This window comes from Corythoichthys intestinalis, chromosome 19 (genome assembly GCF_030265065.1).
Source record: "Corythoichthys intestinalis isolate RoL2023-P3 chromosome 19, ASM3026506v1, whole genome shotgun sequence".
In the NCBI taxonomy this organism is placed as follows: domain Eukaryota; kingdom Metazoa; phylum Chordata; class Actinopteri; order Syngnathiformes; family Syngnathidae; genus Corythoichthys; species Corythoichthys intestinalis.
The window spans coordinates 25359842-25376358 of NC_080413.1; the positions used below are offsets into that span (position 1 = coordinate 25359842).

Here is a 16517-nt window from a genome sequence, read left to right on the forward strand (position 1 = left end):
GCGTGTTTCAAAATGAAAGCCGTGCTTTTTCCCTTTTTCTACACAAATACCGTTAGCACTATTTCTGTCTTGTTCAGCTGTGAAATGACACAGCTCAGTCCTTCAAAGATGAAGGCTGAAGAAGATAACAGGTGAGTGTTCATCCAGGGAATTGGGGACATGATCTCTGGCACCCAGTGTGCGTCTATAGGCAAGTATTACTCTTATATCCTGCTGCAAGCCACAGATGCATAAGTACCGCTAATAACATAAAGTTGTAATAAAATTAAGTAATAAAAACACATTAATCTTGGGTTTCGAGGAATGTCTGGTTGACAACCTAAGGTAGACTGCTGATTCTCTACATACAGCTGTATTACTGTAAGTCAAACTTGCCTTTTACGTTGCCTGTGGTAATTACTATTAAACAGAAATAAGAGGTTAATGATAGTGTTTAACAGCTGAGTCAAGTGACTAGAGATTAATTAAATAAAAGACAAAGACAATTGTAAAGTAAAAAAAAAAAATGTTTTAAAAAGTGGAAATGGGTTATCTTCTTTTACCTCACTCGTTCTGAAAATGACTCTATAATTATATTGCTGTCCATGATCCTTGTGTTCCTCCAGTTTCTCCCTCCTGAGACTCACTGCAACCGGGCCTAAATTCTCATCCAACCCAAGGTAGTTCCAGTGTTCTAGAGAAGACAAGGTGGAACACAAATAAGCAGTCATTTTATAAGTTTTAGATAACCGTTTAATGGAACCATGTGAAAATTAAGAACAATATGGATAAGGCCTGTGCCGATTACCGGTTTCAAGGTATTCCGTGGTATGAAAACAGGGTTAGGCTTCAAAACCGCAAGAAAAATTCCGTCATGTCATCCCTAAGGTATTAGCTATTTTTAATGTCACAAAAATGCATGGAGAAAGCCCTGGCTTGCAGTTGTGAGGCTCAACTATCCCCCACCAGTTGTTGCTCAGTGGCAGTGAGTCAGCTGTGCTACACGATGGCTGGAGGAGGTGAAACTCCTGAACGTTTACTCTACATCGAAGAAAACGCAATCGCTGATATGGGAATACTGCGGCTACACAAAAGTTACAGACGGTCGCAGCTTAGAATAGGGCCAACTGAAATGTAAAAAATGTTTGCGGAGGGTGGCTGCCGAGAAGGCAGTACCTCCAATATGATAAGCATTTACACAAAAATAGGAATTAATAAGGTTAGAAACTCCAGCGTGTTTAGTGTGTCTAGCGGAGGTAAAACGTGTTTTTTTTTCTCTCTCTGACACTGTCTGTTCAGAAAGAGTCATACATACGTGCTTTCTATGGAAAATAATTATTTTTGTTCTGATGGTAATAATGTTGAGCTGTGGCTGTGGGTTTAGGCTCATCCAAAGGACTGCATTTAGTTTAATTTTATTGAGAATATTTCAGTTATTTTATTTTTAAAATTTTATTTTTACTTAGCATTACACTCATGTTCCAGTTTGCTTATGTTTTGAAAGCCAAAAATCCTGTTCAATGGAATTTTTTTTTTTAAACCAAGATATCTCAAAGTAACACATTTTAGAGCTTTAATTGCCATACCAAGATACCGTGAAATTTTTGCTTAAGGTTATCATACTGTCAGAATGTCATACCTGCACATGCCTAACATGGATTTAAAAAAAAAAAAAAATCTTTGAATATCTAAATGTTGAAAAACTTCATGCTACCTTTACTATGTTACGAACTGCCACAGCAGCCCCGTTTGGTCAAAAGATTAGTGACCGTTTGTGCAGGACTGACTGTATACATGCGTGTATGGCAGATGCTTGTGCTTCACTTTGATATTAGTTGTGTGTACAACTAATTAACAAAATTGTATCAAAGTGTAATCATATGGACTGCACAGTGCACTCACATTACAAGAAAATGCTTTATCTTGCCCTCGCAAACACACTTGCATTTAACACCAATTAAAAATCCTGTGATGCGAATTGTGAGCTGTTTCTAAGTACAATATTGTTGTTTGAAGATAGTTGTTAAATGGTGCAAAGAGTTCGGCAGATATTTCGTTAAACAGTTGGTCACCATTTCAGTTTTCCAGATTTTGGGGGAGTGTTTACAATGGAGCCCAGTAGCACAGTTACAGTCAGGCATGAGTCCCCCTTCTCAAACTGTTTAAGAAGCTGAGTGGCAAAGCAAGGATTTTGGCACTTAAAAATAACGCCTGGCATCAACAACAATCAGGCTTGTTAAGTTTGCCTATCCAATTTCCCATCTATTGTTTCACAACTATCCTCATTGTGTTCCACTTGGCCTGAAATGCAGCTGAGAAGACAGTTTAAAGTTTTGAAAAAGAAAATCTCGACCAGTCGTTGATGTCTGTGATTTCTGCCTTGCAACCCTTGATATATTACAGTGTTTCACCCATAAAATTCCCAAATAGTCCGGCTAGGTCTTGAGACTCGATGAGACATGCTAAACGGAGTGTTTGGATCGAAACAAGGTAAATACGCGATACTATGTTGTTAAAATCAAGGCGTCTTTAATTATGCGCTCTCGTGCACCACCTCTAGTTAGGGTTTAGGTTTTTTTTTTGTTTTTTGTTTTTTTAAATGCCCTCCTTTTCAAAATGTTTCTTCCCCCAGAAAACTGAGATTTTAAGCTTTGAAATGATGTATGACACATGCATATATGACCATTTTGCATTTACACAAAATTAGAAATTAATAAGGTTAGAAACTCTAGCGTGTTTAGTGTGTCTAGGGGAGGTGAAACGTGTTTTTTTTTTTTCTCTTTGGCAACTGTTCAGAAAGAGTGTGTATAATGTAAACATGATTATGGAAAATAATTATTTTTGTTCAAATGGTAATAATGTTGAGCTGTGGCTGTGGGTTTAGGCTCATCTAAAGGACTGCATTTACCATAGTTTAATTTTATTTAGAATATTTCAGTTATTTCTTTTTTTTAAAATGTATTTTTACTTAGCATTATACTCATGTTCCGGTTTGCTTGTGTTTTCCAAAAAAAAAAAAAAAAAAATCCTGTTCAATAGAAAAAAGTTTATTTATTTATTTTTTTTATTATTTTTAAACCAAGATATCTCAAAGTAACACATTTTAGAGCTTTAATTGCCATACCGTGATACCGTGAAATTTTTCGCATTTTGAAATTTGGCCAAATTGGGGGTCTCAGAGTGGAACATCAAGTCACCTGAGTGTTTTCCGCCATATAAATAGCAGTCTTTGAACTAGATTATGTTTAATATGAAGTTTCTTTCCACAGGAGTGCACTTTCACAATGATGTTTATTTTTCAAAAGCTCACATAGAAAACATTTACACATATTCTTTTGCCTATGTTTTAGAGTGTCCTATGCTGCAGGCATTTATTGTATTGCATCATTTGTTTTATGGGATCTTTCTACCAGTTAGTGGGGAATGTTCTATCCCCTGATCTTAAGTTGATTACTTTTTAAGTTTGATTTCTTTCTAAACTGATATATTGTTCATCTGTCCACAAAATGTCACTATTGTAACTCTGGACTGCACAGTTTTTCTTTGGTTTTGCTATGTGTGCTTGGCTTCCACTAATTGTGACTTACTGGAAGCAGCAGGCAAAAAGAACTTATTTCTTTAGTTAGCTACACACCTCTTCTGCACTTCACATCGTTGGGAACCCTTGATAAAACAAAATCTGTGAGATTCCACGTTTTAACAGAGGGTCTGATATCATTTCGGTGTGTTTATTCTGTTACTTTGTTGTCATTTATGAGAAGCGAAGCAACACGTTTTTGTTTTAAGCTAAATTAGCCACTTCATTTGATTTGCTCGTAATGGAACTAGTTTTCATGTGGCTTCTTCTACGTAGTGTTCGGCAGCTATTTTTTCCAGTCGGTCAGGGCATCGAAACTTGGAATCAAAATTTAAAAATTCCAATGGTTCCAGGAGAACCGGAATGTTAGTCCCGGATCCCATCGATGCTCGATGTCCAACCCTAGTCTTGACCACTCTATTACTGAACCAAGCCACCCCAATGCAGCCTGCAGGTAGTTATTACATTTTCCTTACCTCGGAGATAAAAGTACTTTCGATAGTAATAGGCTCCGAGGTCAACATGCTCCACAATATATCTCTTGGACCGGTCAGCATGTTGACTTGGACCATCTTTTGTGGCCTCCAGGACTGCTACACCAGCATTGGTAAAATGACTCGTGAGGGTAGCCTCCAGTGGTCCTTCTTCTGGACTGCTGTTAGAATTGCTTGAGCTCGTACCACTGCCAATGCTTCCCTGCTACAGAGTGTCAAAGCAAAGAAATATGAAGCACTTTCAATCCACATTGCCAAACATCTCTCAGATAATCAGAGGCTTGCACCAAACTTACTTGTTTAGCTGGAGCAATGTTTCTCTCACCCTCTCCACCAATCTCATTCCTGAAACATGGGCAGCTGAGCACAAGGTCATTGCTCTTATCATCACCCGGGTCCAAGGCCGGGTTAGTCCCATGTCCTCCTATCCCCTCTTTGCTCAGTTCCTCTTGTGATCCACAAGGTGATCCATACACTACACTCTGACTTGAGGAGAGAGATGATGTGACTGAAGCAGAAGCAGCAGCAGCAGCTGAGGCACCAGTAGTGGTGTTCTTGCGTTTGGCTCCTGACTGTCGGGTTTGGATGACCTCATTGAGGTCAAAGAGTAAAGAATTGATATCAAAATGGGCAAAGCCTTTCTGGCACATCCAAGGTTTAGGAGGGGTTGAACTCTCATCCCCTTTTCCTCCATCCTCAGCATCTGACCCAGCTCTTGAAGTGTCACCTTCTACTTTAACACTGCGCAACTTTCGGAATATTGACTCTCCACCTGTCTCTGACTTTGACCTTCTTTTCAAATGCTTCTCTCTTTCTTTAAGACGACTAGCAGGACTACCTCTGGGTGGTCCCAATGAGCCATCAGGCAAATCCAGGGCAGTCTGTTTCACAGGCGCAACAGTTAGCAGCTCAGTTAACCTTTCTGGTGCAGGACTTCGTTGATCTGGGGCCTCAGAAGACTGATATCCTTTGAGCATGTCAAAAAAACTCTCACCGGAGACTCCATGTTTATCTATGGATGAAGTGCTGCCATATTCCCTGTGCATTGGTGTCCACCCGGAGAAAGACCAGCCCTCATTACCATCCACATCTAGTTCACTTATTGTTATATCACTGTTACTCCGCTGCCGGATGCGTCTCATACCCTTACGGGGTGACCCAAGATAGCCATCGGGTGACAAGAAACGGTTGTCCTTTCCCTTCATTTGCATTTTGTTCTTCAGTGTGTTCTGAATATTGCGAAGCATGGACGAGTCCTGAGGGCTAATTAGATGCCCGAGCTTTGCTGACAAATTGCTGTGGGCTGTTACAGCTGAGACACTGCCTCCTCCACTGCCACTAATACCGCCACTTCCCACAAGTCTTTCTCGATCTCCACTTCCTGATCCAGAGGAACTAGTGGTGGTGGAGCTTGGTGAGTCGGTTTCCACTGTGATATGCCATACGCCTCCTCCTCCACCATCTTTTCGAGGGGGCCAGTCAGCCACTCGAGCCCGGACTCCCATCTTAGGAACTCCAGGGTTGGTGCCAGTATTGGAGGAGGAAGAAATATGTGCACTCTCACTACGGGGCGGTGGTGCCCCTCCATTGGGCAGACGCAAACGGCGAGTATAGAACTCATCAGTAGCTGGCACTGAGCCCCCTACAGAGCGCTCCGTCTGGGAACGCTTGAGACTGGTCATAATGACGTTCGGGTTTAGGGGATGGGGTGCCACTGAATTTAGATGGGATTTAACATAATGTCCACAGAAAGGAGTGATGAGCTTCAGAGGTGCATTAAATTCTGAAAATAAAGAGGAGAGAGGAAAAAGAAAAAGTAAATTGTTCAGTTTCTTTGAAAGACATTTAGGCACTCAATAGTCATTAAGAAAGCTACAATAATGTGTTTTTGTGCAATCTTGGTATTATACAAGGTCTCACATTGGATGTGTTCACAAAACAGTTGAATCATAAAACACTGATTGATGAAGTGGCTTTCTCTGAAGGGAATGTCAATTTATTCCTCATTTACAGATAATGTGCTTGAAAAGACTACAGTTTAATAAAAATACCTTACCCCCTACTGGCACCTATTTCAAGATGGAAGATTGTTGGTTTTTCAAATGTCAATTATACTCAATTCTGTGACAAACGTAGATTTAGTGGAAGTTAAAGATAGCGCACTACCAATTCTATAAATAAATATAAATACGTAAATTTGATTGAATTTTCAGAACTGTGATTCCTAGTCAGACCACTACTTAAAAAAGAATGGCAAAACATTAAAATACACAAAATCTTCTGCTAACAAGTGACAAGCATAAAGCAGCTAACTAATTGTCAACAAACATTGTAACAGATGGGATTAAGATACATGACACCAGTCACACACGCCTAATCAAAGCGTGTAACATGCACAAAATAGAATGTGAAAACAGATAGGTAATAGCTGACAGTCTGATCAAGGATTGCTCATCAGAAGAGACGTTTGCTCATTTAGATGACTACTGGTGGCGATCATGTCTGACTCTCACCCCCCACACTTTTTCTTTTTTTTTTTTAACTCCAAGTGTACGTCTCCCAATTGAGTCTAGGAGCAAAATGAGCTTTAAGAATGTAACATTTGACAACAAGGCTGAAGATTTTGTTATTTTTAAACCTAAGCTTAACTCCTTCAGACCCACATTTTTTCCACTGGGAAAAAACTCTGCGCTGATTTTTACTCTAATCAAACACCAGAACAAAGTGCATTTTTTTGGTTGGGGATATGTCATGCTTTTATTGGTTATTTTTAATGTTAATGTGTTTTTAATGAGAAATGAGAATTTTACGTTATCTTTTTTTGTTGTTGTTGTTGCGTTTGGTCAGCCATTTTCAAAGGGCCAAAAATGGCAAAGAGGCCATGCCAAACCTCATGATTTGATTTTGATGGGCAAAGTTTCATCCAATTATCTCCCAGAAGTGGCAACAGACCCTACCCACCGACGTCACAAAATCACGTGCTCGCTGTATGGTTCCGCCTCCTTGTCCGTCATTTTGTGTCTGTATTATCAATGGTCTCAATTGATCGAGCAATTTATAATGCATTTCATGGAAGACCCGGTGCTTTCGGATGCCGTAAACTCACTTGATGCGTTGCATATAAGGCGTTATGTGGAAAAGCTTCAGTTTATCCATTCACCAGATCCATATTTGATGCCTAAATCGATGTTTTTCGACCCGCTGTCTCCGCCGTATTTGCCTGACATCTGCTAGCTACCCTGATATTTACAACTATCTTGTCCACACAAAATCAGCCTATTCTCACGAGAGTTTGAAAAACTTTAAGAGCTTGGAGGCTTATAAATACTTCGTTGCTGGTTGGGTGAAACAGGTCCTCGTCCACGAAAATTCGGCAGGAATCTATCTTGTGCTTGGAAAGGTGAGTTACGGCTCTACAGACATACTGGACTGTCTCAGGAAATTAGAATACACAATATTCTAATTTTCTGAGACAGTCCTGTATATTGTTCTATGTAAAGGACGTCAGCCAAGGTCGGCCCCCCACATTTTTACCACGCCAAATCTGGTCCCCTTTGCAAAAAGTTTGGACACCCCTGCTTTAAATGGTGGATTAATGTACAGGACTGTCTCAGAAAATTAGAATATTGTGTATTCTAATTTTCTGAGACAGTCCAGTATATGTTATGTACAAAAGTATTCATTTACTGTAAGTCCCAAAAGGCTTGAGTTGAGATGTGGAACGGACTTCCTGAACTGAAAAGACCTTCATTGAGGAAGTCCACACCACAGTTGCAGAGCAGGCAGCCTTTTCAGCAACAGCATGGCAGACACACATGCTTATGAATCAGAAATCTCCAGAGGTTGGACCGGAAATTCCTGATTGCCGATTTACATCAGTATCGAAGCCCGATACCAATACTGGATCGGATCGAACCCATCCCTAAGGATAGATGTCTAAAGGCAGAGTTGGCGGTGTAATTAACTGGCAGGGGAATTCTGGCGGACTCTTGTAGCAGATGTATATTGGGTGATTTTCTTCACTAACAATCTCAATTTGGGCTGCAGCCATTTAATTAATCACTTAATCTATTAATTATTTAGTTTGAATAATCTTGTAATCGTATTACAAACATTTTATAGGAGATAATTACAATAATATATATTTTGGCTTGCTAAGATTGCATTTTCAAAAGAGCATTAAATGCGAATACAAAATAAAATTCCTGAGTGTTTCTTCCAACTATGCATAATTACACTTTCATTAAAAAATTTAAACACCTGAGCTAAGCCTCAAACGATATAAAAAATAAATAAATGAGAATCTATGTACAGCAAAAGGATAATTGGCTAACTTGCATAGCAAAAGTCTGCTAGCTTAAAAGCTATAATATATATTTTATTTGTATTTTTATTTTTTTTTGTACAGTGCTCTTAACAAATCGGCCAAACACATATTCCAAACAAAACAACTGATAAATATACCTCCAAACTAAATCACGAATGTCTAACCAATCATATTAGCTCGAACAATAACTTACAACCCTATGTTGGTCTTACCAGGGACGAGCTGGATCCAACAATGTTAGATGAGTTATATCATATTCATTGTTGACACTACAGGGCAGTGTATCCGCCCAAATCAATAAATGCAAACACTTTCAAAACAAACCAATACGGCGCCACTGTAATTGAACGAATCCTCAATTGCAGAAAAATTAGATTCAAAGCTTTTTTCTAATCGAATTATTCGAGTTAATTGATTAATCGTTGCAGCGCTAATTTCAACTTTCTAAGTTATTGACAGATTTAAAACACTTTGGTATTACAAACCGTATTAAAGTGCCAATGAGTCAGGCTTGGTGTTGGGGGAAAAATGTTTTTAAGTATGCATTTAATGTACGTATATGAAAAACCGAGGCGTTTGAAAATCGATTCACAACTGAGCAATTCATATCTATTTTAACATACATGCTCAAGCTCTAGAAATGGGACAACCTATTAACTTTAAAGTACCACTGCATTTTTCACATTTTTTACAATAGAAAAAAGCACCTGAAGAAAACGACTGAGCCACACAATAAGTAACATATATATTGAATGTCTAACAATACCATCTCCAGGCCCAAGTATCCCCTCTCTTCTCTATTGTAGACTTCTTCAGATGGTTGTGTTTTAGCAGCGGTTTGGCATTAAACAGTGTTTGAAGCTGGGAGCTACAACCTCAAAGGTAAGGACTTTCCATTTTCTGCCAGGTGTTGGTAAACGTATGGTGCATGAGTGCGAGATGAGTACCGGAATCATTTGATATGCTAAATATGGCTTTCAGGAAAGAGCCGGAGATGATATCATTTTGAAATGCTTCAAATATATTAAAATAATCCTTTGATCTGATTAGTCAGTATGTGAAATATCATGTTACTATTTCCAAGAGTGCAGTGTACACAAAACATTAGCAATACTGAAATAAAGTCCATTGGTCTGGCAGTCAATGTGCACTTGCTAAAAGCCTATAATGTAGTTCTGAGTAATTCATTGATTCAATAGATAAATCATTTAGTTAGGGGCTCTTTTTTTCCACCCTCAAGCAGCTTCTGTAGCCTGGGGACATGCATACTTTAAAGACATTTCAGGAAACCAAGTGAGTTGGTTTACGAAAGTTTGACCAGTGACTTGGAATTGTAAAGTAATACTTAAGGCGTGAAATACCTCTCCATCAATAGGTAACATTGAGACATACAATGCCTACAACTTCTGTCTGTAGACAGACTAGTGGTGTGACAAATTATCGAAATGGTGATATATCGTGATACTTTGTATCCCAAAAGGTTCTCGAAATGCTCCTGGCCAAGAATCGAGATATCGTTTTGAAAAGGTGTCAATGTCTAAAAAAATAACAAAAAATGAACCAACAAGTTGCTGCCAAAATCTTCCACCATAATAGTGTCTCAGTTAACTCTAAGGCTGCATTGACGGTGCTCGACGCCCATTCCATTTAGACTGGGAACGTTCGTTCTTTCGAATCCAGAGCATTCACAGTCATTCTGTCCGATTTTCGGGGCATTTACAGGTCACTTGTTGTTCATTTTAGGGCATTTACAGGTCATTTCCTGTTGAGTTTGGGTCACTGCCTATTCATGTGGGTATTCCCAGGTCACTTCCTGTTCTGTAACTCAAAATAAACAGGAAGTGACCCATAAAATACCCCAAAATCAACAGGAAGTAACTGAAAATCAACAGGTAAATGACCTTAAATGGCCCAAAATTACCTAATTACCTGGCATTGGCTGCGACTACCGGCCATAGACGTTCAATCTGTTTGAAGTGGGAGTTCCAGTTCAAATGGATTGGACGTCTACTAGTGATGAACTCATTCCAATTCACAGCAGAAGCTTGTTTTTTCTGTTTATTAGTTGTTTGTAGAATATCCTAGAATGATTTTCTGACCAATGTATCAATAATCGTTGTATCACCATATCGTCAGATCATCGTTATCATTAGCTTTGTATCGCAAATCGTATCGTATCGTGAGGTACCAAGAGGTTCCCACTCCTAAGACAGTCTGTATTTTCCTTGTCAATTTTAACAATCACTCCATCATATGCCCAGAACACTATATTCTAGATTTTGACCACTTAAAGGTGTAGTGTACCCTGCTTCTTGCCCGAAGTCCTTTAGGATAGTGGGGATAAGTGTTAAATAGAATGTAAGGAACAATTTCTTGTTGTTGTTGTATTTTTATAAAATGTTGAATTTGAAAGGTCACTTTCGACAGTTTTAATGTCATTACAGTGTTCGAAGTTTAATGTTTGGGCCATATCTCCCTAAACCCTAGAACAGGGGTGTCCAAACTTTTTGCAAAGGGGGCCAGATTTGGTGTGGTAAAAATGTGGGGGGCCGACCTTGGCTGATGTACAGTACGTAGAACAACATATATATATGCAAATTTTAGCAAGCCATCCTGTGTGTCACATTTGCTTTATTATTTTTTTTTTTTTAAATTAATAATTTCAACAATCTCGCAACTAGCGTTTGTAGCGTTCTCTTTTGATTCTCGGGCTCTTGCGAAATACTGCTGCTGTGAAATTAAACTAGCCTCAAGTTGCTTCAATTTCTCACTATGTATCTTCCCGGTAATCTTGTCGTACATGTTAGCGTGTCTTGTTTGGTAATATCACCTCACATTGAGCTCTTTAAAACAGCGACTGTCTCTTTGCAAATGAAGCAGACACAGTTGTTGCGTATTTTAGTAAAGAAATAGTCCAATCTTGAAGCGTCAGCCGTCTCAGTCAACTTTTTTTTGTTAATTGTTGCCATTTTAGAAAATTAGGAGTAAAGTGTCACATGGCGTAATGTTGCTTAGAGTGCTGCTGCCTTTTAGTGGGTAAATGAGGAGCAGCATTTAGTGTGTAAGCTACTTCATATGCTGGTAGCAGTACTGCTGACCAATTTATTAAGTCTGTGTGCGGGTCAGACGTTATTGATTTTATGACAGAGGCTGGGGGCCTGATGAAATTTGGCCACGGGCTGCATTTGGCCCCCGGGCCGGACTTTGGACATGTCTGCCCTAGAATAAGCTAAGCTCAAACAAAAACAATATGTAGACACTCGTGTCTCATCTGTATCGCAGTGATGTAACTCCTTACGCATGCTTTTATTGTGTTTGGCTGCTATCCAAGGTTGTGCCAGTATGGGCATCAATGCATCTAGTGCAATGATTCACAACACTTGATGACTGGTCGACAGGAAACAATAACAGGGAGGGGGTGGGGGGTGGGGGAATCAAGACGGCACATGAAGTCGAGCAGTGAACTACAGTACAATTGAAAATTCACAAGCAAAGATCTATATTCAACATAGGGTTGGGCGATTTTAAAATTTAGATCGAAGAAATTTAAACATACCCTACTGTGAACTAAATAATTCTTGTTTTTTTTTTAAAACCCTGTTAGCAATTTTCTTATAAGGTACATTAGAAGAAGTCATTCAAACACTCACGAAAATTAGCATCTTACCCGGTAAAATACTGAATACTCACATATACAAACGTCTAGAGCTGTCCCGACTAGTCGACATAGTCGACGTCATCGATGACGTAAATCCGTCGACAAGCACAACATCCCGTCGGCGGTTAAGGAAGGGTTGAAAAATATATGCGTGGAAAGTTCAGAATGTCGGACGCTCTGTATGCAAGCGGGGAAAGCGGCACAAAGCCAAAAAAGCACACCAGAGTGTCCAAAACATTTACTTATTTCAAAGAAACAAAGGAGGGTACACTCTTGTGTCCTGTCTCTTCAATGCCAAGCTTGGCAGCACTTCGGCCGTGAATAAACACCAAAAGCGCCGTCACCCAGATTGTAAGTCCATCTAACTAACTAACTGACGACATGTTTTATTGAAGTTGTCGCAATGTGCAATGAGTCCATTTATCGCACGGCAAATAAAAATGAGGGCGGTAATTTTCACGGCTGCTCTTTATCGCTGCGCGCGTGCGTGCATACATTGGTGCGTGCGTGCTGATGGCATATGAGACTCCAGTTCCTTTCTCTTATCAACACGCTGTAGAATTAAAGTTCACATATACAAAATAACAAAACACATCTATATTAAACACTGTAACGTTAGCACTGCTACACTGAGGTGAATGGGGGGGGGGGGGGGGGCATCTTACTTTAGCCTGCTATAAGACATTGGCAGTTGTCTCGTGAAAGCAAACTTGTTGCGGTTAAAAGGTGACACTTCAAACATGAAAAATCGCTGGTTAACAGCATTTGCAAACGAAAAAATGAAGAAAAAAAAATATTACACTACACGCAATGACAAAAAGTGCTTTTTTGCGGAGCATAAAGCTAAAGTTAGCCGTTTAGCAAACGTACTTCCGGTGAACGTTTCAAAATAAAAGCATGTCATGTTAGTCATATAAACGATTTCTGGAGTTAATCCCACATACTTCAGAATTCAGATTCTACACTAAGAATACCTTTAAAATGACACCATTTATGAAAAACCTGATTGGCAATGAATAATTATTATAATAATATTATGTATAGTACTATAATATAATATTAATGCTAGGTGTTTTTTTAAGAATTGTTTTGAATCATGTTGGAAAGGCGAAGTCAGTGTTCTGAATTTGTTTACATTCCATTTTTTTTGCACTAGTTAATTCTATCAGCATTTGAAATCATTGTTTATTTGTGATTTATTATTGTTATTTACGTGCTTATTTGTACTACAACAAATAATTTAAGTGTTCCAAAATCTTTTTGTGGATTGATAAGCGTCAACAAAAATTTCATATCTAAATTAGTTTTAAAAAAAAAAGATTATTTTTTAAATTATTAGATTAGTTGACTAATCGTAAAAATAGTCGTCTGACTAATCGGGAGAAAATTAGTTGTTTGGGACAGCCCTAGTCTCGAGAACATTCATTCACAAAAAAACCTACTAAGACACGCACATGATCTTTGTACATGGCTAAAAAAAGTTCAAACAACAAGGCTTTCTTCTTCGAATCGTGGGGTGCGTAAGGCTAGGTTCATACTACAGGTCTTAATGCACAAATCCGATTTTTTATCATATCCGTTTTTTTTGGCGTGCCCGTTCAGACTGCCGTTGTCCATTGAGACCATTCAAGTATTACGCATGCGCTCTAATTCACAGTCCGACACGCGCTGAGCAAGAAGACCCGCATGCACAGAAGCATCAAAACAAATGACCACACATGCTGGCTGTCTTCCGTCATTCCAGGGATATCATATTTTGCTTTTTAAAAAGAGGACACAAATAAAAGACATAAATAATTCCCGTCTAGGCTTATATTCAAAGTATATGGATCGATAGCATGCACGCACTGTCCGTGCATGTCACATGTTTGCCCCGACTATCGGCCGTGTAAGCAATGTTGAAATATTGCTTATATGGAGCAGACAGAAAACCAATCATTCTCAGGCTTATCCTCAAACCTTTTTTATTATTTTTTTTAATCACTGTTGTCAAGCCCGGCCCTTCCTAAAAAGCCGTGTTCAAGGCAAGCTAGGCGCAAATAATGCACAGCTGCACCGCTACCGTAGCGTCTCTCTCACTTTTTGATGACGTAATTGCTGCATGAATTCCGATTTGAGAGACTGGACAGTGCAGACCGCCGCGGCGGCCTGGAAAAATGTGGCCCAGATCGGATTTGAACAACATACGAAAGTGACCCAGATCGGATTTGAAATGGTCCAGTTCTATGCGACTTGTCACATTCAGACCGTCAAATTAATGCCTCACTCGAGTCGGAAAAACACGAAAAAATCAGATTCGTGCATTAAGACCTGGAGTATGAACGTCGCCTAAGATGGCACACCCAATATTCAGTAGAGGTGCACGATAATTATCGGTCCGATAATAGGAATTATGACATCATCCCAATAAATCCAATAACATTATTAATTGGCCCGATAATATATAATAGTTTTTGGCACCGTGTCGGTGGATTGGGATGTGTGCGCATTTGTTTCCACTCCGATTTTCCCAGTATGCAAAGTTTTGTTACTGTTCTAGAGGCTGTATTTTTCCATCACTGAGTGATGAACTATACTATGGCAATTAGCAAATGTTTGCATTTTACAGTGTTATGTTTACAAGTTCTTGAGAGGCGATTTGGTTATTACAATACCTGTTGGGTTTGTGTTTGTTTTAGTTCAGTGATCATTGTTAAGGGGAACACATCATCAATGATATTGACTGATATAATTTGAGTCAATCAAAATCAATTTATTTGAAAAAATAAATATGGGCCCTTTATTTGAAGTCAAAATTGTTCTTTTCTTTGTTTTGTTCATTATAATAATGTTCATGTCATCATGAAAATTCTGGTTAGGTCAAAGGCAACTCCATGCTGAATCCACCACTAGTATTTTTGACCTACAGGTGTTCAAAAACTCAGGTGGATATACATTTAAAAATCATATATATATTATCGGTTATCGTATCGGTATGGGCCTTGATGAGCAGGACGTTATCGATATCGGTTTCAAAAAATAGATATCTTGCACCCGTAGTATTCAGTAAATAATTGCAAATCCTCAAAACGCTACAAGGTGAAGTGCCAATTTTGAATTATAATAGAAATGAAGAATTATTCAACAAAGAACAAGAATGTGTCATTACTCTGTCAGTCCTACACCTGTCTCATCAAAATGACATTCCCACTCAAACTGGTGAGTCAATTTCAGTCTAGCCAAGTATTGTCTTCATCTCTGAGGGACTGTTAGTGCAATTTACTGTCAAGATAAGGTACAATTTCTGATGCATTCTGCGATAATGAGACATCACACAGCCCCTAAAAAATCAACAAGAATTTCTAACATGACAGTGCAGTTTATTTATGGATTTTTATGATCTACATGTAAATATCCCATAATACAATGTAGACATTTGCAGCGTATAGACCAGTGAGGCTAATATTTGAACTAATACAGTTTCTTGTCAAATGTTGTGTGTGTGCCTTATAGTCCAAAGATTACATTACCAGGGTCTGTGCAGGTTTCAACAGGCCAAATTTAAGACTTTTTAAGACCATATTGAATACAGTTTAAGACAGATTTCTCATCGATGCCGGCAAACAAAACGTAAAAAAGACTTGAAGGAAAATGAGCGGGCGGCATAGGTAATTCCGCCTCTAAGTTACGTTTTGGTGTCCTCAAAAATCGAAACATTCAAAAGCGAGACTGAGGTTTACGCATGTTCCCAAAAAAAAAAAAAAAAAAAAACTTCCAAAATCGTATTCAAGACCTTTTCTGAGATTTTAGGAGAATTTGAGGCATTTTAACGCCTTAAATTCAAATTGTTGGATTTAAGACAGTTTTAGACTTTTTGAGACCCCACGGATACCCTAATTACAGTAATTTAGATGTTTAGCTTTTAACAACTCAGTTGTTGGATTTTTTTAGGCCGTGGCTAAAACAAGCCGAAGTATGACTTTGGCTATCTATCATTGGTGGTCTGCTGCCCAGTTCTATTAGTAATGAAGCATATTCATGCCATTGGAGGCTGCCTGGTGCAATTACAAGTTACTTGAAAATTATAACTATGAGTAGCCCTATTTTACCACTAAAGTAAACTATGTTTAAAACAATAACACTGTTTTTTTAATGTTTTATTTGAAATGTGAAGTCTGATGTGTCAGACCTACGTTATTTAATCACAGGCTGAAATAACTGTACATGTCCTTCTGTGTTTTCCCTGATGTTCCTCTGTTGTGTGGCCAAACACATGATTGACAGGTAAAGGTCAAGCAAGTGTTTTCCGTTTTTCCAGCGTACACAGGGTTGTTGCAACCCCTTTGGGTGCCACAAAGATGAAAAGTGTTTGGGTCCCCCCATCCCAATACTATCCCACAATGTCACCAAAAAAACAGTATTTTTAAAATGTGTTTTTATTGCTAATCACTGCACACACACTGTGTGTTGTTTCAAATAAAGTCAAGTCGGTTAAACGGTTAG

The 16517-nt window shown here is 38.8% G+C and overlaps 1 protein-coding gene across 2 annotated transcripts in view; it reads right to left on the bottom strand.

The window, feature by feature from the left end:
• Positions 1-16517, bottom strand: part of sipa1l1 (signal-induced proliferation-associated 1 like 1) — a 141167-nt gene that overhangs the window by 64965 nt on the left and 59685 nt on the right. For both annotated transcript variants that reach the window (XM_057822123.1, XM_057822121.1), the window contains exons 2-4: positions 4347-5833; positions 4033-4255; positions 543-673 (exon numbers count right to left, since the gene is read on the bottom strand). In XM_057822123.1, coding sequence (XP_057678106.1) covers positions 543-673; positions 4033-4255; positions 4347-5732 — 1740 coding nt within the window. In that variant the 5' untranslated portion in view covers positions 5733-5833. The remainder of the gene's footprint in view (positions 1-542; positions 674-4032; positions 4256-4346; positions 5834-16517) is intronic.